This window comes from Phascolarctos cinereus, unplaced genomic scaffold (genome assembly GCF_003287225.1).
Source record: "Phascolarctos cinereus isolate Bilbo 61053 unplaced genomic scaffold, phaCin_HiC Scaffold_7;HRSCAF=346, whole genome shotgun sequence".
NCBI classification, from domain to species: Eukaryota; Metazoa; Chordata; class Mammalia; order Diprotodontia; family Phascolarctidae; genus Phascolarctos; species Phascolarctos cinereus.
In genome coordinates, this window is record NW_027556180.1 from 86,684,636 (window position 1) to 86,707,736 (window position 23,101).

The window sequence follows — 23,101 nt, forward strand, 5'->3', positions numbered from 1 at the left end:
GTATTAACATTTTCGCTTCCTTCCACATTCTCAGAATCAAGAAGACTTTATACTCTCCCCTCATTTGGATTGGCCAAAGATCCTTTGTCATAAAAGGCTTTTTAAGAGTCCTTAGACAACCTGCCCCGTATTTTCTGGGCATGTTCTGGCCTGTAAAGATAATGACAGATGGAGAGGGCTCATCTCAGACTCCATGTAGTCCTTAGCATTTCTATCATGGGTCAGCTTAGAGATTTCAGTTCTATAGGATAAGTAAAGTCCAGGGCTGAGACACAGATCTAAAAATTATGGCATCAGACCTGGATATAATCATGACATCGCTGACTCTGTCCCTCAAGTCCTCTGCCAACTCTCCAAACCTACGGCTCATCCTAGTATCTGAGAAAGCTGGAGGCCAGAAGAAAGGCAATATGGCATGTGTGGTTACAGTGCTGGATGTATAGCTGGGAAAAGCTGGGTTCAAGTGCCCTTATCTGACAGCAGCTACGTAACCACAGACCAGCCACTTAAACTCACTAAGCATCTCCTGAACTGTAAAATGAACTAGTTGGACTAGATCAGGGATGGGGAGCCTGCCACCTCGAGGCCACAGGTGGCCCTCTAGGGCTGATTCAGTCAAAGGGCCACGCCTAGAGGGCCATGTGTGGCCTTGAGATGGCAGGTTCCCCAACCTTAGACTAGATGATCTTTTATGGTCTTTCCTGCTCTAAATCTATGATCTTATAACCACAGAGAACTGAGAAATAGTCAAGGCAGATCAACTGTTCCAGCCCTGCTGAGACACCCTTTTTTGTCATATCCAAACATGGATCCCATTTTTTGCTAGAGATAACTTTTTTGTTCTCCTTACCACAACCAAGAGCCTACTGTACTGTAAAGGTCCCATAAACCAATACACTAATCTCAACCAAGTCTGCCTGAGAGTTCGATGGTGGCAGGCAGTTACCTATACCTGAAAAGTCTTCTGTCCCTTCTCTTCAATCCTCTCTACCCCAACCCATTCTCAGAAAGAACTCTGGTTCACAAAGCACAGCAATGCCAGCTCTTACCATATTATCTTCTAGTTTGCACTTGGGAATCTTGCGACTCAACATAAATTTAATAGATTTCAATTCAAATTTTGCCACATTTTCTGAAAGGTCAAAAAGCAGGACCCTGGAGTGGGAAATGAAGAAACTTTTAAAAATGTTTCCTTGAGGCATTTTATAAGTTCCTACTCATTTTTTTTTCTTTTTTGAATCTGGATTTAACAAAGACCAAATAAAATGGGCATTTCCATATACATAGAACAGAAAAAAGGATTGTACAGAATATTGTGGCTCTCTTTTACAAACAGCTTGCTATCCTTTTAAGAATCATTAAGTTCAACCTGTAGCTATCAACATTGTCCTGTTTGTCTATGCTTCTTGCTATAGTTCCTTCTGTTTTCTCTTCTTCCTTTTAAAAAATGATTCCTCAATGTCTCAATGACTTTTCTTCCCCACCTCTTTTTGTGTATCCCCAACCATCCCTCTCACCTTCCTCCCACCATTGGAGGGGAAAAAAGAAGGAAAAGAAAAACAAATTCCTCATAATAAATATGCAAAATCACACAAAATAAATCCCCACAACATCTGTGTCTTGAAAAGGTCTTATGTTGCATCATGGCATGGCTATAGGCATTTCATGGAACTATACAGTCAGACCAAAGGGCAGCATGTTTTAATAGAAAGAGCAGATTGGGGAACCTGAATTTAAATCCTAGCTCTCCTACTTCCTCCCTCTGAAAGCTTGTATGGGCCATTTAAGCTTTCTGGGACTTAGTTTCCAAATCTGTAAAATGAGGAAGTCTCCTCCAGTTCCAATCTTAAGATTCTGTGACTGGGCAACACTTTAACGCTAAATTGGGAGATTCATTCATGCATTCACTTATTTATTTATTTACTCATTCATTTATTTGCTCATTTGTTCATGCATTCATTCTCTTATTCATTCATTCATTTCAAAGATGCCTAAACTGTAGGCACCCATGGAATCCTGGTGGATGTTTCTGCTTTATACACCCTGATCATGCAATTCCTATTAGCCAAAAAAGCATCATGAGAGGCCATAACTCTCTGATTCTTACAGAAGTGGTATGGTGTAATGAGTTAAGTGTTGAACATAAGGGTGAAGGCCTGGGTTCGAATCCTACCACTGATACTGTTTGACCACGTGTAAGTCATTTAACTTCTCTGTACCTCACTTTCCTCATCCATAAAATGATGGCACAAGTAGTTTCCTTACAAGCTTGTTGTAAGGCTCAATCGTAAGCTCTTCGAGGGCAGGGACCGTCTTTTTCCTCTTTTTATATCCCCGGCTTAACATAGTGGCTGACACATAGTAGATGCTTAATAAATGCTGACTTAGGGGCAGCTAGGTGGCGCAGAGGACAGAGCACCGGCCCTGAAGTCAGGAGTACCTGAGTTTAAATCCGGCCTCAGACCAAACACTTGACACTTACTAGCTGTGTGACCCTGGGCAAGTCACTTAACCCCAATTGCCCCCAAAAAATAAATAAATAAATAAATAAACAAATAGATAAATAAATAAATGCTGAGTGACTGACTGGATGTAAAGTACTTTATAATTGTCAGAGCACTACATGATCTAGAATGTGAGCTCTTCCCATCAGGTGAGCTCCCTGAAGGAAGGAGCATCATGTTTTTGCCTTTCTTTGTATCCTAGTGGTTAACACAGGGTCTGGCACATAACATATGTTTGTTGAATGACAAAAAATGTCAGTGATGAGTATGGTGATGTATTGACTATTCCTCCCTGAAAGTCTTCCTCCAAAGCCTCCTACACATATGAATGTGACCATGGAACCTTTTTTTTTTAAGGTGTGCAGCCTATTTTATTTTACTTTTTCTCAATTAACATTCTTCCCTTCTCACTTACCCCATCACTGGGGGAAAAAAAACCAACAACAAAGAAAACTGAAAAACATACCCCTTACAGCAAATGTGGATTGTCAAGCAAAACAATTCCCATATTGGCCATATCCTGACCTTGCCATCTTAAAGACCATGAAAAACTCTGATGGGCCCTAGAAAGCTGGAAAAGTTCCAAGTTCAGGTTAAGTATGGGACCAGCAATGGACTGTCATTTGAGGACCAGCCCAGCTAAGTTTCAGGATGCTCTTTACCAAGCACTAAGAAAACTCTCTCCCCTCAGGTGTAGCTGAGGTTACCGTCTTCCTTGGTAGAAGTACCCACAAAGATAAAAAATTACCTACTTTTTGAAGAAGTAGTTACAAATCAGGAGCAAGCCAGCTCCCAGATGTTGGGGATTATTTCATATTTTCTGTATGTGTGTCCCCATTGTCTAGCACAATGACTGATTCATCATAGGAGCTTAATAAATGCTTGTTGCCCAAATGATTGATTACTACCACCATATGTTCACAGTTTGATTTGTCTTCACATTTTGGAAATTAAGAAGACTGAAGCATATATTTGTGAAGCCTGCAAAATGCTACACGATGTCTTATATCGGCGGGTTGTTAGGCCTTAGTCACAATGCATCCAATCTGGGGAGCCAAGCTTTCAGGAGGGCTAAGATAACAGACAGAAGATGGAACCCAACAGTTTAATGAAGTCTTGTTGGATTAGATTGCATTGGACCCCTCATCTAATTCTCTAAATTCAGAGGTTCCTGTTTCTCGATCAGGCTTAACTAATAAACTCCCTGTGCTTGGAATTATCTTTATCCATAAGTACCTACAATCTGATTTTTGAATTTATTTAATGTTTAAGCAAGCCAAATTCTACTGATATTCAACTCCAAATTAGGCTGGCTATTCATAAGAGAATGAAACATTATTAATTAATTACTTAACACATGCCAGCTGTTGTGCTAAAAAGTCATGAAAATTTAAAAAATATACTACAGATTGAGATAGGCAAACAGAGCTGGCTAAAGGCAAAATAGCGACCTGGGAAATTAACTTCTTCAATGCCTTTAGTTTCCCCCTTCTGATGCTCCTTGTCTCTTTTTTGTTTTCTTTCAATCATTGGCTTGAGGGCTTGAGAGCCTTTGCCACCTCTCTGCTCTTCCCTATCATCAAGACCTGCTCTTAGTAAATTATTTGATATGAATTGTGAAAAAACCACACTGTAACTGACAAATACTGTTCAAGGTATGAAACTTACCACAAAACGCCAACTTTGAATGAAAAAATAACCGCTTCAGAGAAGAATTTTTAAATCATACCAAGAAGACTGCTATTGTACTATTAAGAAGGCAGGGAAGTGTATTATTTCACATTTTCTTAACTGCTCTCTCATCATCACTGCCATAACTATTATAGTATTATGAATAATGTAGCACCCAGAGGCCATGAGGAAGTGTGCAGGGCCATTTGTCTTTAAATTAAATCATTCCAGACTGATGTGCCTTTTTGAGTTCTTATGTATAACTTTTATCTTTTTCTGTTTCACCTCTAGTTGTCAGGATGTATAGGCTGTTTCATTTTCACTCTGACTCATTCCCCCTTCCACTATATCCAGTCAGTTGCCTAGACTCATCATTTCTCCCTCTTCTACATTTCTCCCATCAGTCCCTCTTCTTCACACCAAAAACATCTTCATTCAGTCCCTGTTCTCTTCTCACCTAGATCATTTCAATAGCCTTGAAAACGAATGTGTTTTATTCTCTTCTCTACCCCTACCCCAGTACAATATAAACTCCTTAAAGACAATGACTACTTCATTTTTGTCTTGGTATCCACCCCGAAAAGCTTCATACAGTGGTTGGCACATAGAAGGCACTTGTAAAATGCTTGTTAATTGATGTTAATTGAGTCTTGTTATTGTCTTAAGAAACCCACTCAACAGGGTGGGAGAGAGTGCCTGTGACAGCCGGCACGGCCAACCCCAGGCATACTTTGCCGCTGACCTCAGATGTCCCATGTCGGGCCCGGGATAGGCGACTCATCCTGGGATAAAGGAATGTAATCTGCCCTACCCTGGTGGGAAAGTCCTTGAAAGAGGGCTGTGGTGGCTAGGCAACCCCGGGGAATGGCAGCCTCGTGCCTAGTAAAGAAGAGGAATGATTGGGCCGGGAAGCATAATCGTCTGGAGGGCTGGGAATCTCACTCCCTGGGATGTCAGCCTCTGGGCAGAGCCTTGGTCACCCTATCTGAGTCCTTATTCTGTTACTACTTTAGCCGGGACTTGGAAATCAGAAAATTCCCAATACTCATCTACACCAGCCCCTGAGACAAGTGAGATTGCTCTGATTTGAAAAGACAGCCGATTTTCTTCACTCATCTAGAGTGAAAAGGGAGGAGAGGCCCTTGAGGAAAATGAAATGTGAAGGAAGAGAGCAGGGAGGAAAGCACATAGGCAGACGATCAGGAGCCATTTCAAGCGTGGTTCCTCAGACAGGAAGCGGCCAGCATGGCTGGCTTTTGAGGCACAGATAAGCTCCACCTATGCAGCTGCCATTTTCAGACTGGCTGTTTGAATTGTCATGACTTTGTCTCAGCTGAGGGCTCTTGAGCAAAATTAAAATCTTATTGATCTTCTATGCATAAGCTCCCCAAAATCAGGGTACAGAAATGAGGGGACTGACTTCATTTGTTCCCCACCCACCCACCCAAGGCAACATGATATAGTGACAAGAGCGTAGGTTTTATAATTATAGGGCATGGGTTCAAATCTTGATTCTGCTGCTTATTACCTGTATGACCTTGGGAAAGTCATTTACTATCACTAGGCCTCAATTTCCTTACCTATAAAGTGAAAGCATTAGGCTAGATGATATCTCAATTATAAATCTATGATACATTTATCTCTCAGAGCAAGGCTGATAGGGAAGTAAAATTTTTGGAAAAATTTAGAGTTAATAGCGAAAATATAGTAACTATGTTTAGTATTGTTTTTATGTACTAATGTTGATAGGATTTGTACCAGTGATGTAGATTCCTTTCTGAAAATATTAATAATATACTAGAGCAGGGGTGGGGAACATGAGGCCATGAGGCCTAATCCCTAATCTGTAAGGGGATTTGTTCTCTGATGTTTGGATTCACACTTGAGGACCCAGAGGACCCCCTAGAGGGCCTCAAGGCCACAGGTCCCCACCCCTGTTAGAGTATGGTAACCAATATGAGGCAGCAGGGTGGAGTAGACAGAGTCAAAGTCAAGAAGACTGGCTTCAAGTCCTTTGGGCAACCCATTGAACCTCTCAGTGACCTTCTAGGTCCTTGGGTGTGGCTTTTTGACTGAGTCCAAAGGCTAAAGAACAAATCCTTTTATTATGGGGATTTGTTCTGTGAAGTTTGGATGTAGTCAAAGGGCTGCACTTGAAGACCTAGAGGGACACATGTGGCTTTGAGGCTGCAGGTTCCCCACCTCTGCTCTAAGATAAGAAATTTTAGAGTAGGCACATAATCTTATTCAGGACATGGAATTCCCCCACCGAAAGTCTCCTACACTAACAAAATCAGAAGTCCAGTCCTGTCCTATCCCATGGCAGCTGATAATCCAAATATAATAATTCTATAACTTTGAATAAAATGGATTTAATTCCCCTGTTAAAAGCTATAGAAACATGCCTAAAGCAGATATATAAAGCCTAACAGGGAATTAAAACATGGGAATGGGCTTAAATTAACCATGCTTTGGCTATAGCCAAAAAATTAAAATTTGTGACCATGGCATCTAGAGGAGACTGAATTCAAATTAAAAAGATTAAAAGAGATAAAGAAGGGAACAATATATCATCCTTGAAGTGGCATTGACATTGAAAGAATATCAGTTTTAAATATCTGTCTGCCTAATGGAACAGAGAATAAATTGATAAAAGAAAAATTAGCTGAGTAGTAGATAAAGCTTTGGACTTGAGTCAGAAAGACTTGAATTCAAACACTGCCTCAGGTACTTACTAGAATGTGTGACCCTAGGCAAGTCACTTAACTTCACTTTCTTTAGCTATTAAAAAAAGGGATAATAATAACACCTATCTCACTGGGTCATTGTGAAGGTCAAATGGTATATAAAACACTTTGAAAATTTTATAACAAGAACTATAAAAATTTTAGCTACTATAGGTACAAAAAAATAACTAGACAGAAAAACTAAGGGAAATATTTCAATACCCCACTAATGGAATATGATAAATCAAACAAATATATAAGCATGAAAGAATTTTAAGATGTGAGGAGTGCTGAAGAAATTGGATTGTATAGCTATGTGGTAAAAACTAAATGAGAAGTGTAGGAAATATTTTTATTCAAGTATAGATGCATTTATCAGTCAATCAATAAACATTTATTAAGTATCTATTATGACAGGTACCATGCACAGTTTTATGAAAAATTATTGCACTCTATCTATAAGGAGCATATATAAAAGATATATAAACAGAAATTTAAAATATTACATTTGCAAACCTAAATGCAAAAAAAAAGTAATTAACAAAGGAAAGAAAAAAATTGATTTGATTAATTATGCTTGGGATAAATTCAAATTATAGAAACTATAATGAGAGAGAAAGAGAGAGAGAGAATATTCAACACCAAGTAATCATTGGTCTGATCAAACAAAAACAAAAAACAAATCCCAAAAGCAATTTAAATAAAACATATCCCAATTAATGGGTTGCAGGTAAAGCAACATATACAAATTAATTGCAATAACAACACCAGTGGGCAACTGTAGAATTAAGTAAAGTGTAAAATTCACAAGAAAATTAAAAGGATAAGAACATTAAAGAGAAATAAAAAATGGAGAGAACTGGGGATTCAAAAATTCAGATATCGAATTCTACTATAAATCACTAATTGTCAAAACTACTTGAAAATGGATTTTTTAAAATGAGGGGGAAAAGTGCTGCATAATTTCAAGATTACAAAACTCTAGAATAGAACCCATTATTTGAGAAAAGAAATTAGGAAAACTGGATAGCAAAACATGAGGAAAATTGACATTCTATCCATGTAGAACAGTAAAATTCAAATGGTTTAATAATCCAAATATAAAAAATTAAATTAGAAACTAATGGAAGGAATATGTATTGTAATTGTGAAAATGTGTAAGTTTTCTAGGCATTTGACAGAAAGCAATGCAAGAGAAAAAACAGATGATTTTTATTAAAAATAACTTCTGCACAGCAAAAAGCAATATATCTAGAATAAAAAGAAAAAGCAGAGCTAGAGAAACTTTGTAATGAAATTTTCTGATAAAAATCTGACATCCAAAATATGAATGATGATGATGATGATGATGATGATGTCTGGCCATAAATTTGTATACCATTTTAAAGTTTGCTAAGCATTTCTCTCATGTGATCCTTTCTGTGCTTTACCCCAAAGTGCCTTTCGCATAACTATTCTACAAAGAAATCCTCAAATCAAGAAAACAAATCATTTGTCACCCCTGGTACCAGTCAATGTAATTGTAATTGTAATCTCTAGGAGAAAAATACCTGGCCTCTATCTATCTGTCCGATGTAATTTGCAAATTCAAACCTACCGAGAACAAATACCACAACCAAATATACTTCGGTGTAAATTTATCAATGCCTCACTTCTCCCAGGGGTATTTGGATTTCAAGAGTTATATTTCTAATTGTGAAATGAAAAGTTTTGGGATTCGATCAACATAATCAAACCAATCACAATTCCAGAGGACCCATAATGAAACATACTACCCTACCTCCAGAGAAGAGAGCTGATGGACTCAGAAGTCTTTTTTTTTTTAACATGGATAATGTGGGAATTTGTTTTGCTTAACTATATATATGTAACAGGTTTTGTTTTTTCCTACTTTCTCAATGGATGGGTGAAGGGAAGGTAAGAGGTAGAAAATTCAGAACTGAAAGTAAAATAAAATTGAATTCAAAAAATAAAGAAAGGCTTTGCTTCCCTTAAAGGAATTTTAGGCATCTGAGAACAGGTGAGAAGCATCCTTTCCTTCAGGGGCTAGGGAGGTGGGAGTGGGAGCTTTTCCCATGCCCTTGAGATCATCACATCATTATTAGTAATGTTTATATAGCACATTAATGTTTACAAAGGTTTTACATATATTGATGTCATTTAAAGTGGCCATCTATTTAACCTATGTACAAAGTTAAACCTGCCTACAAGAAAATTGCATCCAAATAACACTCATTTCAAAAATCATAGTATTAAAGTGCCACCTACCTATAGGAAGAAATCTGGGCTGTGGTTTGGATTTGACACTCCACCTCCTGTTGGTTAGTGTTCAGGAGCTTTAGGAGATCCATTCGGTTATCGCGGTACAACAGTTCCTTCAAGAAGAACAGATTGTCCTCCTCCAACAAACCCTTTTCCTCCAGTATTTTGAACAACCCCACGGCATCCTTGATAAATTCCTGCTTCTTCAATGGGATATGATCCAAGCAGAGGAATTTCAGACCAACAAGATCTCGACTGTCTATTTCCTCTGCAACGTTGTACAGAACTGTGTGGAAGTCCATGCTTATCAGAAAATTAGAAAGGTACACTTCTAACCTGGGAAAAGAAACCTTTATTTTAGTTGAAGCTGATAAACTCTTAGCTGCATACAGCCTACAGTCTCTTTCTTGTTCAGAGAAGGTATTCCCCACATTCAACGTCTGTACTTTCTTAAACAGAATGAACTTAAAGTTACTCTTCCCAACTAGACTATAACAGCCATGAGGATCAGTACCATCTTTGAATATCCCAAAGCACTTACCACATAGTTATTGCTTGATAAATGTTAGGCAAATGAATGGAATGAATACTGAACTAGGTATTCCCAAATCATTCTAATGCACGTTCATCTTCTTCTTCTCTGTTTTCCTATAGCACCTCTTTTTGACTTAAAGTCAGAAGGGACTTTACATGATTACTTGACTTTTCCATCTTTTCCCCTCAACTAGACTTTAAATACCTAGGAGGCAAGGATCATGTCTTTTAAAAGTTAGTCATTTTAATGGGGCAAATCATAGCAAGGCAAAATAAGCACTCGTGTTCAGAAGACCTGGGTTCAAATCCACTTACTAGCAGTGTGATCTTGAGCAGACCACCTTGCAAGACCTCTGAGCCCAGATTTCCTCATGTATGAAATGGGGACAAGAATATTTCACAGCATCGATGAGAGTATCAAACAATATATTGTATGTAAAGTGCTTTGAAAACCTTAAAGTGCAATGCAAATGTGAGTTGTTATTAGTAGAAATATAATGTCCAGAATGCCTGCAATATTATGTCCGTAATTGCAAGTTAGAAAAGAGCACTGAGGGGGGCAGCTAGGTGGCGCAGTGGATACAGCACTGGCCCTGAAGTCAGGAGGACCTGAGTTCAAATCTAACCTCAAACACTTCACACTAGCTGTGTGACACTGGGCAAGTCACTTAACCTCGACTGCTTTACCAAAAAGAGTACTGAAAATATGCTTCACTCTTTAATCTATGATCAGATCAGCCACACCTCAAAAGAATCCAACATACATGGATCATGCAAACTTTCATCAAGATTGCATCCAAGCCTATAATAACATACTGCACTTGAATCTTTTAGAATCCTATAAATAGCCAGGCATGGTAGTGCATGCTTAGAATCCCTGCTACTGGGGACACTAAGGCTGGTAAACTGCTTGAGCCCAAAAGTTCTGAGGTGAAGTGGGTTAACCAACGGGGTGTTTGTACTAAGTCCTATACCAGTACAGTGAGTTGTAAATCAAAGATCTGAACTTGTCTACAACGTCCAAATCCCTTTCCAAAGCAACCTAAGTTAGAATTGAATAGATTTCCAGGGTTTCTGACACTTCATATATGTTTGATTAAAAGTGAAGCTAATGCCACCCCTTTACCCCCTCCACCACCACCACAAGGGATGAGGGTGTTTGCCCTCACCAAACCTGAGAAGTCAGAAGAAAAAAGCTTCACCCAATAGGATCTTACCCCAAGAAATAATTTCAGGCTTTCTCATAAATGCAGCAGTTCGGAGAAAGGGCTGAGCACCTCTAAAGCCGGCAAAAAATACAGATTAATTGAAAAGCTGCAGTACAGTCTAACCAGTGACTTCCTGTATGATGAAACATCCTGAATGTGAAATAGTCATCTTAGGACAGTTAGTGGGTTTGCCCTACTCGTTACCAAGACTTTTTCCTGGTTCAGCAAAATCAGTGTTTCTCCAAGGCTTTTCTGGACTCACTCAGGCATGCATTCCTCCTCATACATAATTGTTTTAGGAAAAATAATACACACATAAAGCCCCAAAACATTCCCTCTGACCACCTTAGCTCACTTTGAACTGTTCTTGGGGGGGGCCCAAGAGTTTTCAACATCTTGTGTCAGAAGTTTTTACACACACACACACACACACACACACACACACACACACACACAGCAGACCCATTTTCACTCTTTCATTCAGCTATAGCACATTGCACGCATTCAACTCCCCCCCTTTTTAAAAATATTTGTATTATTAATGTAATAACTCTCAGCAAAGATAAATGACCAAATCAAATGAATGAAATATCACTTACAAGCCTTTAACAAAGTCCAAAGAAACAAATTAACAAACAAGAGGCAAAAAATGGATTTGTGCTGGGTACCTTTTCAAATTGATTTAAAGTTCTATCACCTTTGACTTTTTTCTTTAAAAAAAACACAGTTTTACTTAATGTTCTGATTCCATTCATTTCATTTTGTATCATTTCCTGTAGGTCTTTCTCTTTTTCCTTCTATTTTATATATTTGTCATTTTATGTCACCAAATATTCCATTATATTAATGTACTATAATTAATTCAAGCTGAATTAATTCAACCATAATTATACCATAATTAATTCCCTTAATTAATTAGGCAAGCAAGTATTTTTAAGCTCCTACTAGGTGCCAGACTGGGTTTAAAACCAACTTTCTTGTTCTTCCCCTGACAACAGGAGGTTTTGTAGCATGAGAGGCAGTGTGGTATAATGGCTAGAGAACTGACCTCAGAGTCAGGAGGACCTAGATTCAAGTTAGTCCCTTGACACATATTGGCCTGGGACTCTGGGCAAATTATTTCACTTTTTAATGACTCGGGCAACTCTATAAGACTAGAAGGGGCAGAACAGGGAGGTATCAATCTGTCCTGGGAAAAGGAATATTTTCATTGAGTGCTCCTTATCTAGACTTTTTCAAAGTATTGATTTGGTTTTTCTGATTATGTCTCATCTCCGTCTTTTTTCTTTTTTTTCCACCTTTCTCTTTAAAAATTACTATTTTTCTTTAAGATGGTTCTCTGGGATGGGGGAGGAGAAAGGGCTATTTGGAGAAATTCTGGTGATGTAAAAAATAAAAGTTACCAATAAAATATTTTAAATTATTAATTATTATTATTATAGTTATGGTTATAATTATATTAACAATTATAACCATAAGCCATATAAATGGGATTGTTATTATATTGATGATAATTATTATTAATAATTATTTTAACACATTTCTAAGGCAGAGCCAAAATGGCAGCATAGAGGGAGCATTCCAGCCAAACTCTCCTAACATTCCCTTCCAAACAACTTTAAAATAATAAAACAAATTCTTTAGCAGCATAGCCAATGAAAGGATGGTATGAGACATTTTTCTAACCAAAGACAACTTAGAAGGTTGGAAGGAGAGGTCTGTTACACTGGGACAGGGACTGGCTGGGAGTAAAGAATGTTGACAACACCAGCTGTGGGCCTTGGAGGTGTGGCAACTACATAAAACCATATTAGTAAGGAACCTCAAACTACCCCCTCTCAGAACTAGATAAATCTAACCATTAAATAAATAAGAAAGAAGTTAAAGAGATGAATAGAATTTCAGAAAAGTTAGATATGATAGACTTCTGGAGAAAATTGAATGGAAAAAGAAGGGGTATGCCTTTTTCCTCAGCTGTATATGGTACCTTTACAAAACAACAAAGCATTAGGGCACAAAAACTTCACAAACAAATGCAGAAAAGCAGAAATATTAAATGTACCCTTTTTGTTCCATAATGCAATAAAAATTACATTCAATAAAGGGCCTTGGAAGCATAGATTAAAAATTAGTTGGAAACAAATCAGTCTAATCCTAGAATGAGGAGGTCAAAGAACAAATAATAGTAACAATTAACAATTTTGTTAAAAAGAATGACAACAATGAGACAACATTGGAAATTGAGGGAATATCCATCAATTGGAGAATAGCTAGACAAATTGTGATATGTGATTATGATGGAATATAATTGTGCTATAAGAAATGATGAATAGGATGGTTTCAGAAGAACCTGGGAAGACTTATGTGAACTGATGCAAAGGGAAGTGAGCAGAATCAGAATACTGTACACAGTAACAGCAATATTATAAGGATAATCAAAGGTGAAAGACTTAGTTAATCTGATAAATACAATGATCCACAACAATTCCAAAAGACTCATGATGAAAAGTGCTAGCCACATCCAGAGAGAGAACTGATGATTTCTGAGTGCAGATTGAAGATACTGTTTTTCACTTTCTTTCTTTTTCTTGCCCTTTTTTTTTTGCAATGTAACAAATATAGAAATATGTTTTGTGTGACTTCCTACGTATAATTCATATCATATTGCTTGCTTTCTCAATGGGTTAGGGAGTGGCTAGAGAAAGAAACAGAATTTGGAACACAAAATTTTAAAAAGGAACGTTGAAAGTGTATTTCTCTGATCATTAGGGAAATTGAACATCTCATTATGTGGTCACAAATTTTTTGTATTTCCACTTTTGAAAATGATCCATTCAATGTAGCTTATTACAATTTCAGAAGGCTGAAGATGAAGTATACCTCTTGCTTTCAGAAGAGAAACCATGGACTGGCTACTGGTATAAAATGAGAACTATATTTTACAATGTGATGATTTGTGTTGCCTGCCTGTAGGTACTTTTTACAAGGGAAGATTGATTGTATTGGCAGGATTAGGAGTCATTGGGAAGTGATAGTAATGCTTTTAAAAAAAAAAGAGCATCAAGAAAATAGTTATTTTGAAAAAGAAAGAAAATAATCTATTAATGTCTTTTGAATGAATGAAAAAATTAGTCAAGCATTTCCTATATTCCAGGCACTGTGCTAAGTCCTGGGAATACAAATACAAAACAGGGAAAGTCTCTGCTCCAAGGAATTTATATTTTAATAGGGGAGAATAAGAGGGAGTAGCATCCAGGAAAGAGTGTTTTAGTCTAGGAAATCACAGAAATAGATGGAAATAATAGACTAAAAGACTGACAGTTCCCAGAGCAAGAGGTGAAAAGTAGAAGAGGGAGGAAGAAAATTTAAAAATATGTCCATAGTTCTTACTTCATAAATTCAGACCTGGAAGGAACTTCATCTGGTTCGCTCCCCTCATTTTACAGCTAAGAAAACTGAGGCTAATAAAGATTAACTGACTTGTCCAAGTTTATATATATTGCTTTTGTAGATATGTATCATTTCCTGATTCTAGATTTCAAACCTTTGTCTGATGTGTTTCCTACAAGTATTTTTCCAATCTGTTTCTTATCTTTTAATTATTGATCAATTTCTTTTTATCATATCAAATTATTTTATCTTTGCATAGTCACACCTATCAATTTTGTCTCTGATGCTTTCTTTTATTTCTTTTATAAAAATGTTCTTCTTTGCACTGTTCCTTTTACTTCTAGTTTTTTCATATGAAATTTTAAAGTAATCAGATCCAGATGGAATTTACTGTGTGAGAGATAAGATATTCAAACCCACAAAACAGCAATCCACAGCAGTTGTCATTGAATAATGGTTATATTCCCAAATGCTTTTTCAATCAATCACCAAGTTTTCGTTAGGTACCTATAACCTGCCAGGTAATGCACCAGGGTGTTGAGAATAGAAATACCAAAGTGAAATAGTCAAGCACTCAAGACACTGACATTTCAACTAGTGGGATGCATCATGTTTACTGATTGAGAGGCATGTTATGGAGAGGACTGGCCAAAGAGTTCCCAGTCCTTATCCATACATTGGCTTCATAAGACTGCTTCCAAAAATTCCTGGTATAGAGAGGCCTTTTCCTCTCCCTTTTTTTTTTTTTTGAGGCAACTGGGGTTAAGTGGCCTGCCCAGGGTCACACAGCTAGTGAGTATCATGTGTCTGAAGCCAGATTTGAACTCAGGTCCTCCTGACTCCACATCCAGTGCTTTATCCACTGTGCCATCAAACTGCTCCTTTTTCTCTCCATTTCTAAGCAAAGTATTGCCTTTTGGCCTATCTCAGCATAACCAAAAAAAAAAAAAGTATTTTGAATGCAAAAGGCTCATGGAGGGAATCTCTACCCCTAGAGTCTTAAAGCAGTTCTTGCCTCCTTCCATACCAAGGATGAAAGAGTAGGTCCATTTGAACCTTTTGTATGTACACTCAGTTCTGAGCCTGGCACAATTATTGACAGACAGATGGACTGGGCAAGCCTGGCACCGAACCTCAAATCTCTGACTGCCTCTTCTGCTTTGCTTTTCTTTCCCTAAGCACAGGTGACTGAGTAGTGACTCTGAGAGTTGGACGTTTCTAACTATGGTTCTACTTTTAGGAGTCCCTGAAGTCAGAAGTTCCTAAGTGCTAAAAAGCAGCTGGAAATGATTGCCAGGAATGCAGATCTTTTCAGAAGAAATGCACCCCTTGCTGCCAGGAGAAAGCACCAGGAGAATTCTGCAGCTGAAGGACTAAAAATTCCAGACATGTGGCTTGTCGGCACTTGGCAGCAAACTAGGTGGCACAGCAGATGAAGTGCTAGGCTTGGAGTCAGGAAGACCCAAGTTCAAATTCTGCCTCAGACACTTAGCTTGCACGCCCCTAGAGTCACTCATCTTCTATTTGCTTCAGTTTCCTCAACTTTAAAACAGGGATAATAATATCAGCTACCTTGTAGAGTTGTTGGGAGGATCAAATTAAAAGGCCTTAGCACAATGCCTGGCACATAGTATGTGCTATAGAAATGTTGGCTATTTTTATTATCAGTTTCTTGAATAGCACAACTCCTAGGTGAATGTGAACTATCTCTTCAACACTCTCACAAAGTGCTTCATGTTTTAAGAATATTAGCACATGGGGCAGCTAGGTGGTACAGTGGATAGAGCACTTGGCCTTGGAGTCCAGAGGACCTGAGTTCAAATTCAGCCTCAGACACTTGACACTAGCTGTGTGACCTTGGGCAAGTCACTTAACCCCAATTGCCTCACACACACAAAAAGAATATTAGTGCATGCTTGAATCATCTGTGTTTTAAGCATTTCTTTCCTCGTAGAGGAAATAACATTCTCCTACACTTGAAAGGTACTGCTTCGTACCAGTGGACGACTTTTACAGAAGGCCCCTGTAAAATATCAGCAGGCTAAAAAAGAGCTGAGTTGGACATCAGGAGATACAAGGTCTAGTCCCTGCTCTGACACTTACTTACTCAGTCATACCAGGCAAGCTATTTCCTCTCTGAACCTCCCTTTCTTCATATGTAAAACGAGGGGGTTGAACAAGAGTTTCTAAGGTTCTTTGCAGCTTTTACAATCTTTTGAAGTTTGGACTCCATTTGACTCCACCACAGCTCAGTCTCAATTTTAGTAAGAATTGAAAAAGAGCCTTTCTCTGTGCCCTTTGACAAGTCACATCCCTTTCTGAGGCCTCAGTTTCCTACCCCGAAAAATGAAAGAATTGAACTGAATGATGCTTTAAGGTCCCTTCCAGTTCTAACATTCTGTCGTGGTGCTTTTTGGGGTTCTTCTTCTGAAGGAAGATGGGGCGTAGGGGAGGAGAGGTTCCTGTTTGTTGCAAGAGCTACCACAGCACTCCCACCCCACCCCCAACCCCAGTCATTAAATTTGTTGGAGGCTAAGTGTCAAGAAACACTTGCCATTAAGCACCTAATTAGAGTTATTTTAAAAATTAGTTAAAGTAAGAAGCTAACAGATAGCATACTTCTCCCTAGAGGCATTCTCCCCAAGGGTAAGACTCCCTAGAATCAATCTCATGATGCCCTAGGGTTTCTGTCCCTTATCCCCTCAGGGTACTAACCATTCCATCCTATACCCTACTAAAGATGCCTTTCACAGTGCTAGCCTCCGACGTATAAAAATTCCTGGCCCTAATTTAACATGCACTCTAAGTCACATATATGACCTAATCACCAAAACAAATTATTTTTTCTGGTTTCTCATCCCCTCTCCACAGTTTTAATACTGTTGACAAGCCCCTCATCTAGGGGTTGTTCTGTCCTTTTGTTAGCTCCAGAGGCATCATATTCTCTGGGTTTTCCTCTCTCCTCTCCTCTTTGACACTGCAGAGAGGGATGCAGTGTCAAAGACTACAGAAAGGTCAAGAAGGCTGAGGATTGAGGAAAAAGCCATTAGATCTGGTGATTAAGAAATCACTGGTGATAATTCAGGGTCGTGTGAGCAATAAAATAGCGGGTTCCACATTTTCTCTGATTCCCATGACTTCTCAAACCTCTCAGAAACAGAAATTAGGTACCAAAGATAAAGCAACTTCCACTATCTCCATGACTTAGGACTAGGACATCAAGAATCTAAAAGAAAGTTTAAAAAAAAAAACCAAACAGACCTAGGAACTAACACTCACTCGTCCCGAACTCATTCAGTTACCCTCCAATGACTTCCCACGCTGTTGGCAGCCAGGTGGTACCAGCAGACCCAAGAACAGGATGGAAGCGTACTTCAAAATCACCTCTATTTTCTGGCCCACCCCTTCTCTTTACAATGCAGTGGAAACCCTGGCTCCAGACTTCAGAATTTTGCTCAGGCCACAACTGCAAACTTGGCAACAGCCCTTCGGAAATAAAAGCCAGCCAGTGTCGCAACCTAGGTGCTAGCAAAAACAGGCTTTGAATTGCTGGTGCTGGATGAGAGAACTGAGGAACAGAAGGAATGAGATTGGTCACCAGAACAGTAAACTGTGTGGATGAGAGCTCTGTAACACTCTATCAAGTCCAAGGCACGGCATTCAGGCAGGGCCGGTTCTTACTACCCAAAAGTCAAATGGGCCAGAGACCTAGGTTGGTGAACTATGAATTGCCCATTGTGAGAAGAGTCTGAGACACTTTCAGATTAGCCCCCAAGAAAATCACAGTCAGAGGGGAATTATCACCAGTGATTTCTTAATCACCAGATCTAATGGCTTTTTCTCAATCCTCAATGGGGATTTCCAAGAATCAGAAATCCATGGTGGGGGCTTCAATGCATAGTCTTCTTTGATCACTTTTCCGGCTGGTCACATCCTGCATCTTATCTCCTAGCTTGCTCCATCTGTCTCAAGCACTCTTTTGTACCCCATCAGTACTTTCAGTCTTTTTTTCCTTCTTATTTTCCTTATCACATTAGACCAATGGTAGCCAGCTTCTTGACTTTAGAAACTTCTTTCTTCAGAAACTTGCTTTCTCGTATCTGGATCCCCAGTGACACATTAACATATGCTTTTTCTATCTACCTATCTATATCTCTTTTTTTTTAACCTGGCTATCTATCTAAGGGGACAAAAACAAATTTTAAAAGCAGTCTCTGTCCTCAAGGACTATACATTCCACTGAGGATTTCCACGTCCTAGATCTGTGCTTCCAGTCCTGACCAGTCTCTGAATTCTAAACTCAAGTCTCTAACTGCTAAGAGGATATTTCCAGCTTCACCTTATCTGAAAAAGAATTCAATGTGTAATTTGCCCTAAATGTGTTCCTCCTTTTTCTTTCATTGCTTATACGCAACCTACTTTTTTTTTCTCTTTTCCCCACTCACCACTCTAAGCAAATCCATTACCAGCTGTAGTAAATTGTACCTCCTCGGATCCCACTCTTTCTTTCTTTTTCCATTTTTAAGTGTGAATCTTCAATCAGTCAACAACCATGTAAGTCTTCTCCCTCTAGACCACTTTATTTAGTGATCTGTTCGGCTCCCTTAGAATTAATTGCCTTTTCTATGCTGATGATTCTCAAATCTACTTTTCCTGACCCAATCTCCAAATGCCCTTCAGACATTTCAAACTGGATGTCCATCTTAAATTAAACATAATTCATTATCTTTCCTTCTAAAGCCTTCCCCCACTCCTACTTTCTCAATTGCTGTTTATGGCAACATATCCTTCTAATCCCACAAGCTCAGAACCTAGGAGTCATTCCTGATTCTTCACTATCTTTGATGCTCCCCTTTCCTCCCGCCCCCACATATATCCATTCTGTTGCCAAGGTATGTCATTTTCACCTGAATTAATTTTTTAAAATTATTAAACATCTACTATGTGCTAAATGTACTAAATGCTGGGGATACAAAAAGGGGCAAAAGACAGCCCCTGCTTCAAGGAGTTTACAATCTAATGGAGTAGACATTCAGTTATTTTTCAGTCATTTTTGACTGTTCATGACCCCATTTGGGGTTTTCTTGGTAAAGACACTGGAGTGCCATTTCCTCCTACAGCTTTTTTTACAGATGAGGAAATTGAGGCAAACAGGGTTAAGTGACTTGCCCAGGGTCACCCAGCTAATAAGTGTGTGAGGCCAAATTTGAACTCAGGAAGATGAGTCTTACTGATTATGATTACAAGCCCAGTACTATATCCACTGAGCCACCTAGCTGCAGGGATTAAACTGATTATCCCAGTCCTATATAACTATGCTCCAAATAAAAGGGCTAACTGGCACAGTTTTTCAAAGCAGCTCCCAGTCAAGCTCACCCATATACAGCTAAAGAAACTGAGACTTAGTACTTTGCTCAGGATCACACAGAAATTTCAGAGCAAAGCTCTGACATAAAACTACTCATTTAAATAAGGACATTTGACGCCTGTTTTATGTGTCTCCCTAAACTAAAAAAATTGAGCACTTAGTATCCAATTTTCAGGTCATAAATGTCTCTGTTGTTAGGTAGACTATTACTTGACCAGAAGACACAGGTTATCCTTCACACACATATTCAAAATCATTCCACATTGGTAGAATCATTCCAAAACCTTGCACACTGCCACCACAGACTTTGGAAACCCAGAGCAACCTCCATACTACAATGAGACACTGGAGGGGGAATTTTGTGGAGGTCTGGTGGATTGTGAGACAAATTAGTGGCAGGAAATACTATATCCCTGAGTTCTCCATTTCTTATAAGTATTGAAGTATATGATTGTCAGCAGACCTTTCCTATCCTTCCTCCTCTTATGGCCTCTAAAATCACTTTCCATTTACACAGTATAGATCTTATATGTACATAGTTGTTGACACGTCTTCTCCCCCTTTAGACTATGAGGTCCCTGAAAGTAAGGGCCATGTTTGTGCCTTTCTTTGTATTTCAAGTGCTTAAGACAGTATATGGGACATACTAAGTGCTTAATAAATGCTAGTTGATTGATTGATATTAAAATGCAGATAGCCATTGGGGGTAGGGATTTAAGTTGACAAACTGGCACTTAGTGTAAATGACTTTCAGATCTTTTCCTGACAGCAGATTTTGATAGGAGATTTGAGAAAATATGAAATTATTAAGGGCTTTGAGAGGAGTTCTGCTATAAGGGGTAAGTTTTGTTATGGAGAATGTAATCAATATGGAGCCTGGAGTCTCTTTTACAAATTCTAGTCATTTAACTCTAATGGCTGCCCGTTGACTCTAGGATAAAAATTAATTCTTCTGTTTAGCTTTTAAAGCCCTTCACAACCTGGCCCAAAATATGTGTACCCAATATTACCTTCACTGTGGTTTTGTATCTCTTTTAGCATTTGTCCAATTCAGATTTTTAAGCAGTTATTTTCTTCAGTATTTTTGTACTTCTTTTACGAAGCTGTTAATTCTCTTTTTTGTAATTTTCTTGTATAGCTCTCATGTCTTTTCCCAACTTTCCTCTACTATTCTTATTGATTTTAAGAATCACTTTTTTGCTCTTTTCTTACTTCTTTTTTTAAAGTTCTTCCAGGAATTCTCACTGGACTTGTGTCCAATCTGCATTTCTTTTTCTTTAAGGCTTCGCTTATAGCTGTTTTCACATCATTGTCTTCTTCTGAGTTTGTCTTTTGCTTTCCTGTCATAGTAGTTTTTTATGGCCTGTTTCTTTCTTTCTTTTTTTTTTCTGTTGTTTGCTTATTTTTCCAGTCTATTTCTTGACTTCAGACTCCATGTTAAAGTTGGGCTCTGCTCATCTGCAATAGGGATAACTGACCTGAGCTTCTGTCTTTTGTGTGCTTCTGCTCCTTTCACAGCTCAGTCTGGGGGCCTGTAGATTTTTGGTGCTTTCAATATGGTGAAATCGAGAGAGAGAGAGAGAGAGAGAGAGAGAGAGAGAGAGAGAGAGATCTGGCTCCTGCCCTCTTGGTCTGTGCTCTCTCTGGTCCTTACACAAGTAGAGGCTCCTACTCCCTCATGACTGTGACCTCTCCTCTCCACCTAGAACTGGGTAATGAGCAACAGAGCTGACAAATGGCACCTATCCTGCACCTTGGGCTACTACAGAAGTCCTCTGGTATCACTTTCTGACCAAGTGTTCAATCCCCTGACTTTCCCTGGGTACTGCTGGGCACTGCTCCCCATGCTGTGCAGCAGACCACAGCTAGTGCCACTTCATGCCTCACTCCCAGCCAGCCTCCATCCCAGTGTCCACAGACCTCTCCTTCTGTCTTCATAATACGTCCTGGAAAAATCACTCACTGATTTTTTTCTTGGCTTTCCCACTCAGAATTTGGTTTGGCGTTTTTCTGTGGTCATTTTATAGAGGAGGTTTTGGGGAAAGTTTAGAGGTTGTGATCTTTGATTCCACCATTTTGACACTGTACCTATATCTGTATCCAATATTACCCATAAAAATCTGATACCTAAAATATAAAGGGAATTGACAAAAGATACATGACACCAATGGCCATTCAAATATAGAGAAATGGTCAAAGGATATGAAATTACTTTTCAAAAGTAGAACTACAAACTGGAAATGACCATATGAAAGCATGCTCTAAATGACAAATAGTAAAAAGAAATACAAATTAAAATAACTAAGGTTTTATTCACACACACTGTACAAACTGGCAAAGATGAAAAATATGGGAACAATAATTATATGGAGGAGCTGTGGCAAGAGGGGCATGCTAGTGCACTACTGGGGAAGCTGCAAAGTGTTCCAACTATTTTGAATTTCAGTTTGGAATTGTAAAAGAAAAATGACTAAACTGTCTATTTGTCTATAAAAGAAAAATGACTAAACTGTATATCCAACAATTCAAAAAAACTATAAAAAATTCAAAGACTGAAACAAATGTCTAATATGTACCAAAATACTGATAGCAGCACTCACGGGTAGCAAACAGCTGGAAACATATTAAGTGCCCAATGATTGGGGAATGACCGGCAGAAGAAAAAAACAATTATGATATTAAAATGTGATGGAATATTATTATGCAGGAAGAAATGACAAATAAGAATTCAGATCAACATGGAAAGATATATGGAATTTTATTTTGTTTTTTTAGTTTTGTGGGGTAGTTTATTTTTATTTATTTCTTTTTAAGACTGAGTATCCTTATCTCACCCAGGCTGAAATTATAGCAGTCACTTGGGATTGCACAGAAGTTCTAACCTACTCTGTTTCCTAGCCAGGCAGCACCACTTCCACCACCACTTCCATATTGATGCGGGATTTAGTGTAGACACCAGATAGGCCTTAGCCCAACGACACTCAGAACTCCTGAACTCAAGCAATCCACCAATCTCAGCCTCCACTAGTAGCAGGGATTACAGATGTGTACAAGCACTCCCATCTGGAAAGATATGGATTAACTGATACACAGTGAAATAGGAAGAGCAAGGAAAGCAATAAACATGATGACTATAACAACGTAAGTAGGGGAAAAATCACTAAAACAAAGCTGAACTCTGAGTAACGGCAAAACCAGTGAAGGTCCTAGAGAAGAGATAATAAAACTTGTCTCATTCTTTATGAAAGAGAAGTAGACAGTTTACTATTTGCTTTTTGACACATGATCTATGTATCAGACATTTTTATTTAATTTTCTATGTGACAAGGTAGAGGAAGGGGTGAGAAATGAATGTGATGCAGAGATAAGGCATCATCAAAATGCATTTTAAAAACAAAATGCATATGGTGAAATGAAATCAGCATGATTCTAATCAGT

At 38.5% G+C, this 23,101-nt stretch overlaps 1 protein-coding gene across 4 annotated transcripts in view; it reads right to left on the bottom strand.

The window, feature by feature from the left end:
• Positions 1 to 23,101, bottom strand: part of CASP8 (caspase 8) — a 41,591-nt gene that overhangs the window by 10,361 nt on the left and 8,129 nt on the right. For 2 of the 4 annotated variants that reach the window (XM_020970896.2, XM_020970903.2), the window contains exons 2-3: positions 9,170 to 9,499; positions 1,050 to 1,155 (exon numbers count right to left, since the gene is read on the bottom strand). In XM_020970896.2, the coding sequence (XP_020826555.1) occupies positions 1,050 to 1,155; positions 9,170 to 9,465 (402 nt within the window). In that variant the 5' untranslated portion in view covers positions 9,466 to 9,499. Of the gene's footprint in view, positions 1 to 1,049; positions 1,156 to 9,169; positions 9,500 to 10,914; positions 11,022 to 23,101 lie in introns of those variants that run through there. The other 2 variants (XM_020970890.2, XM_078147566.1) reach the window with 2 other exon arrangements.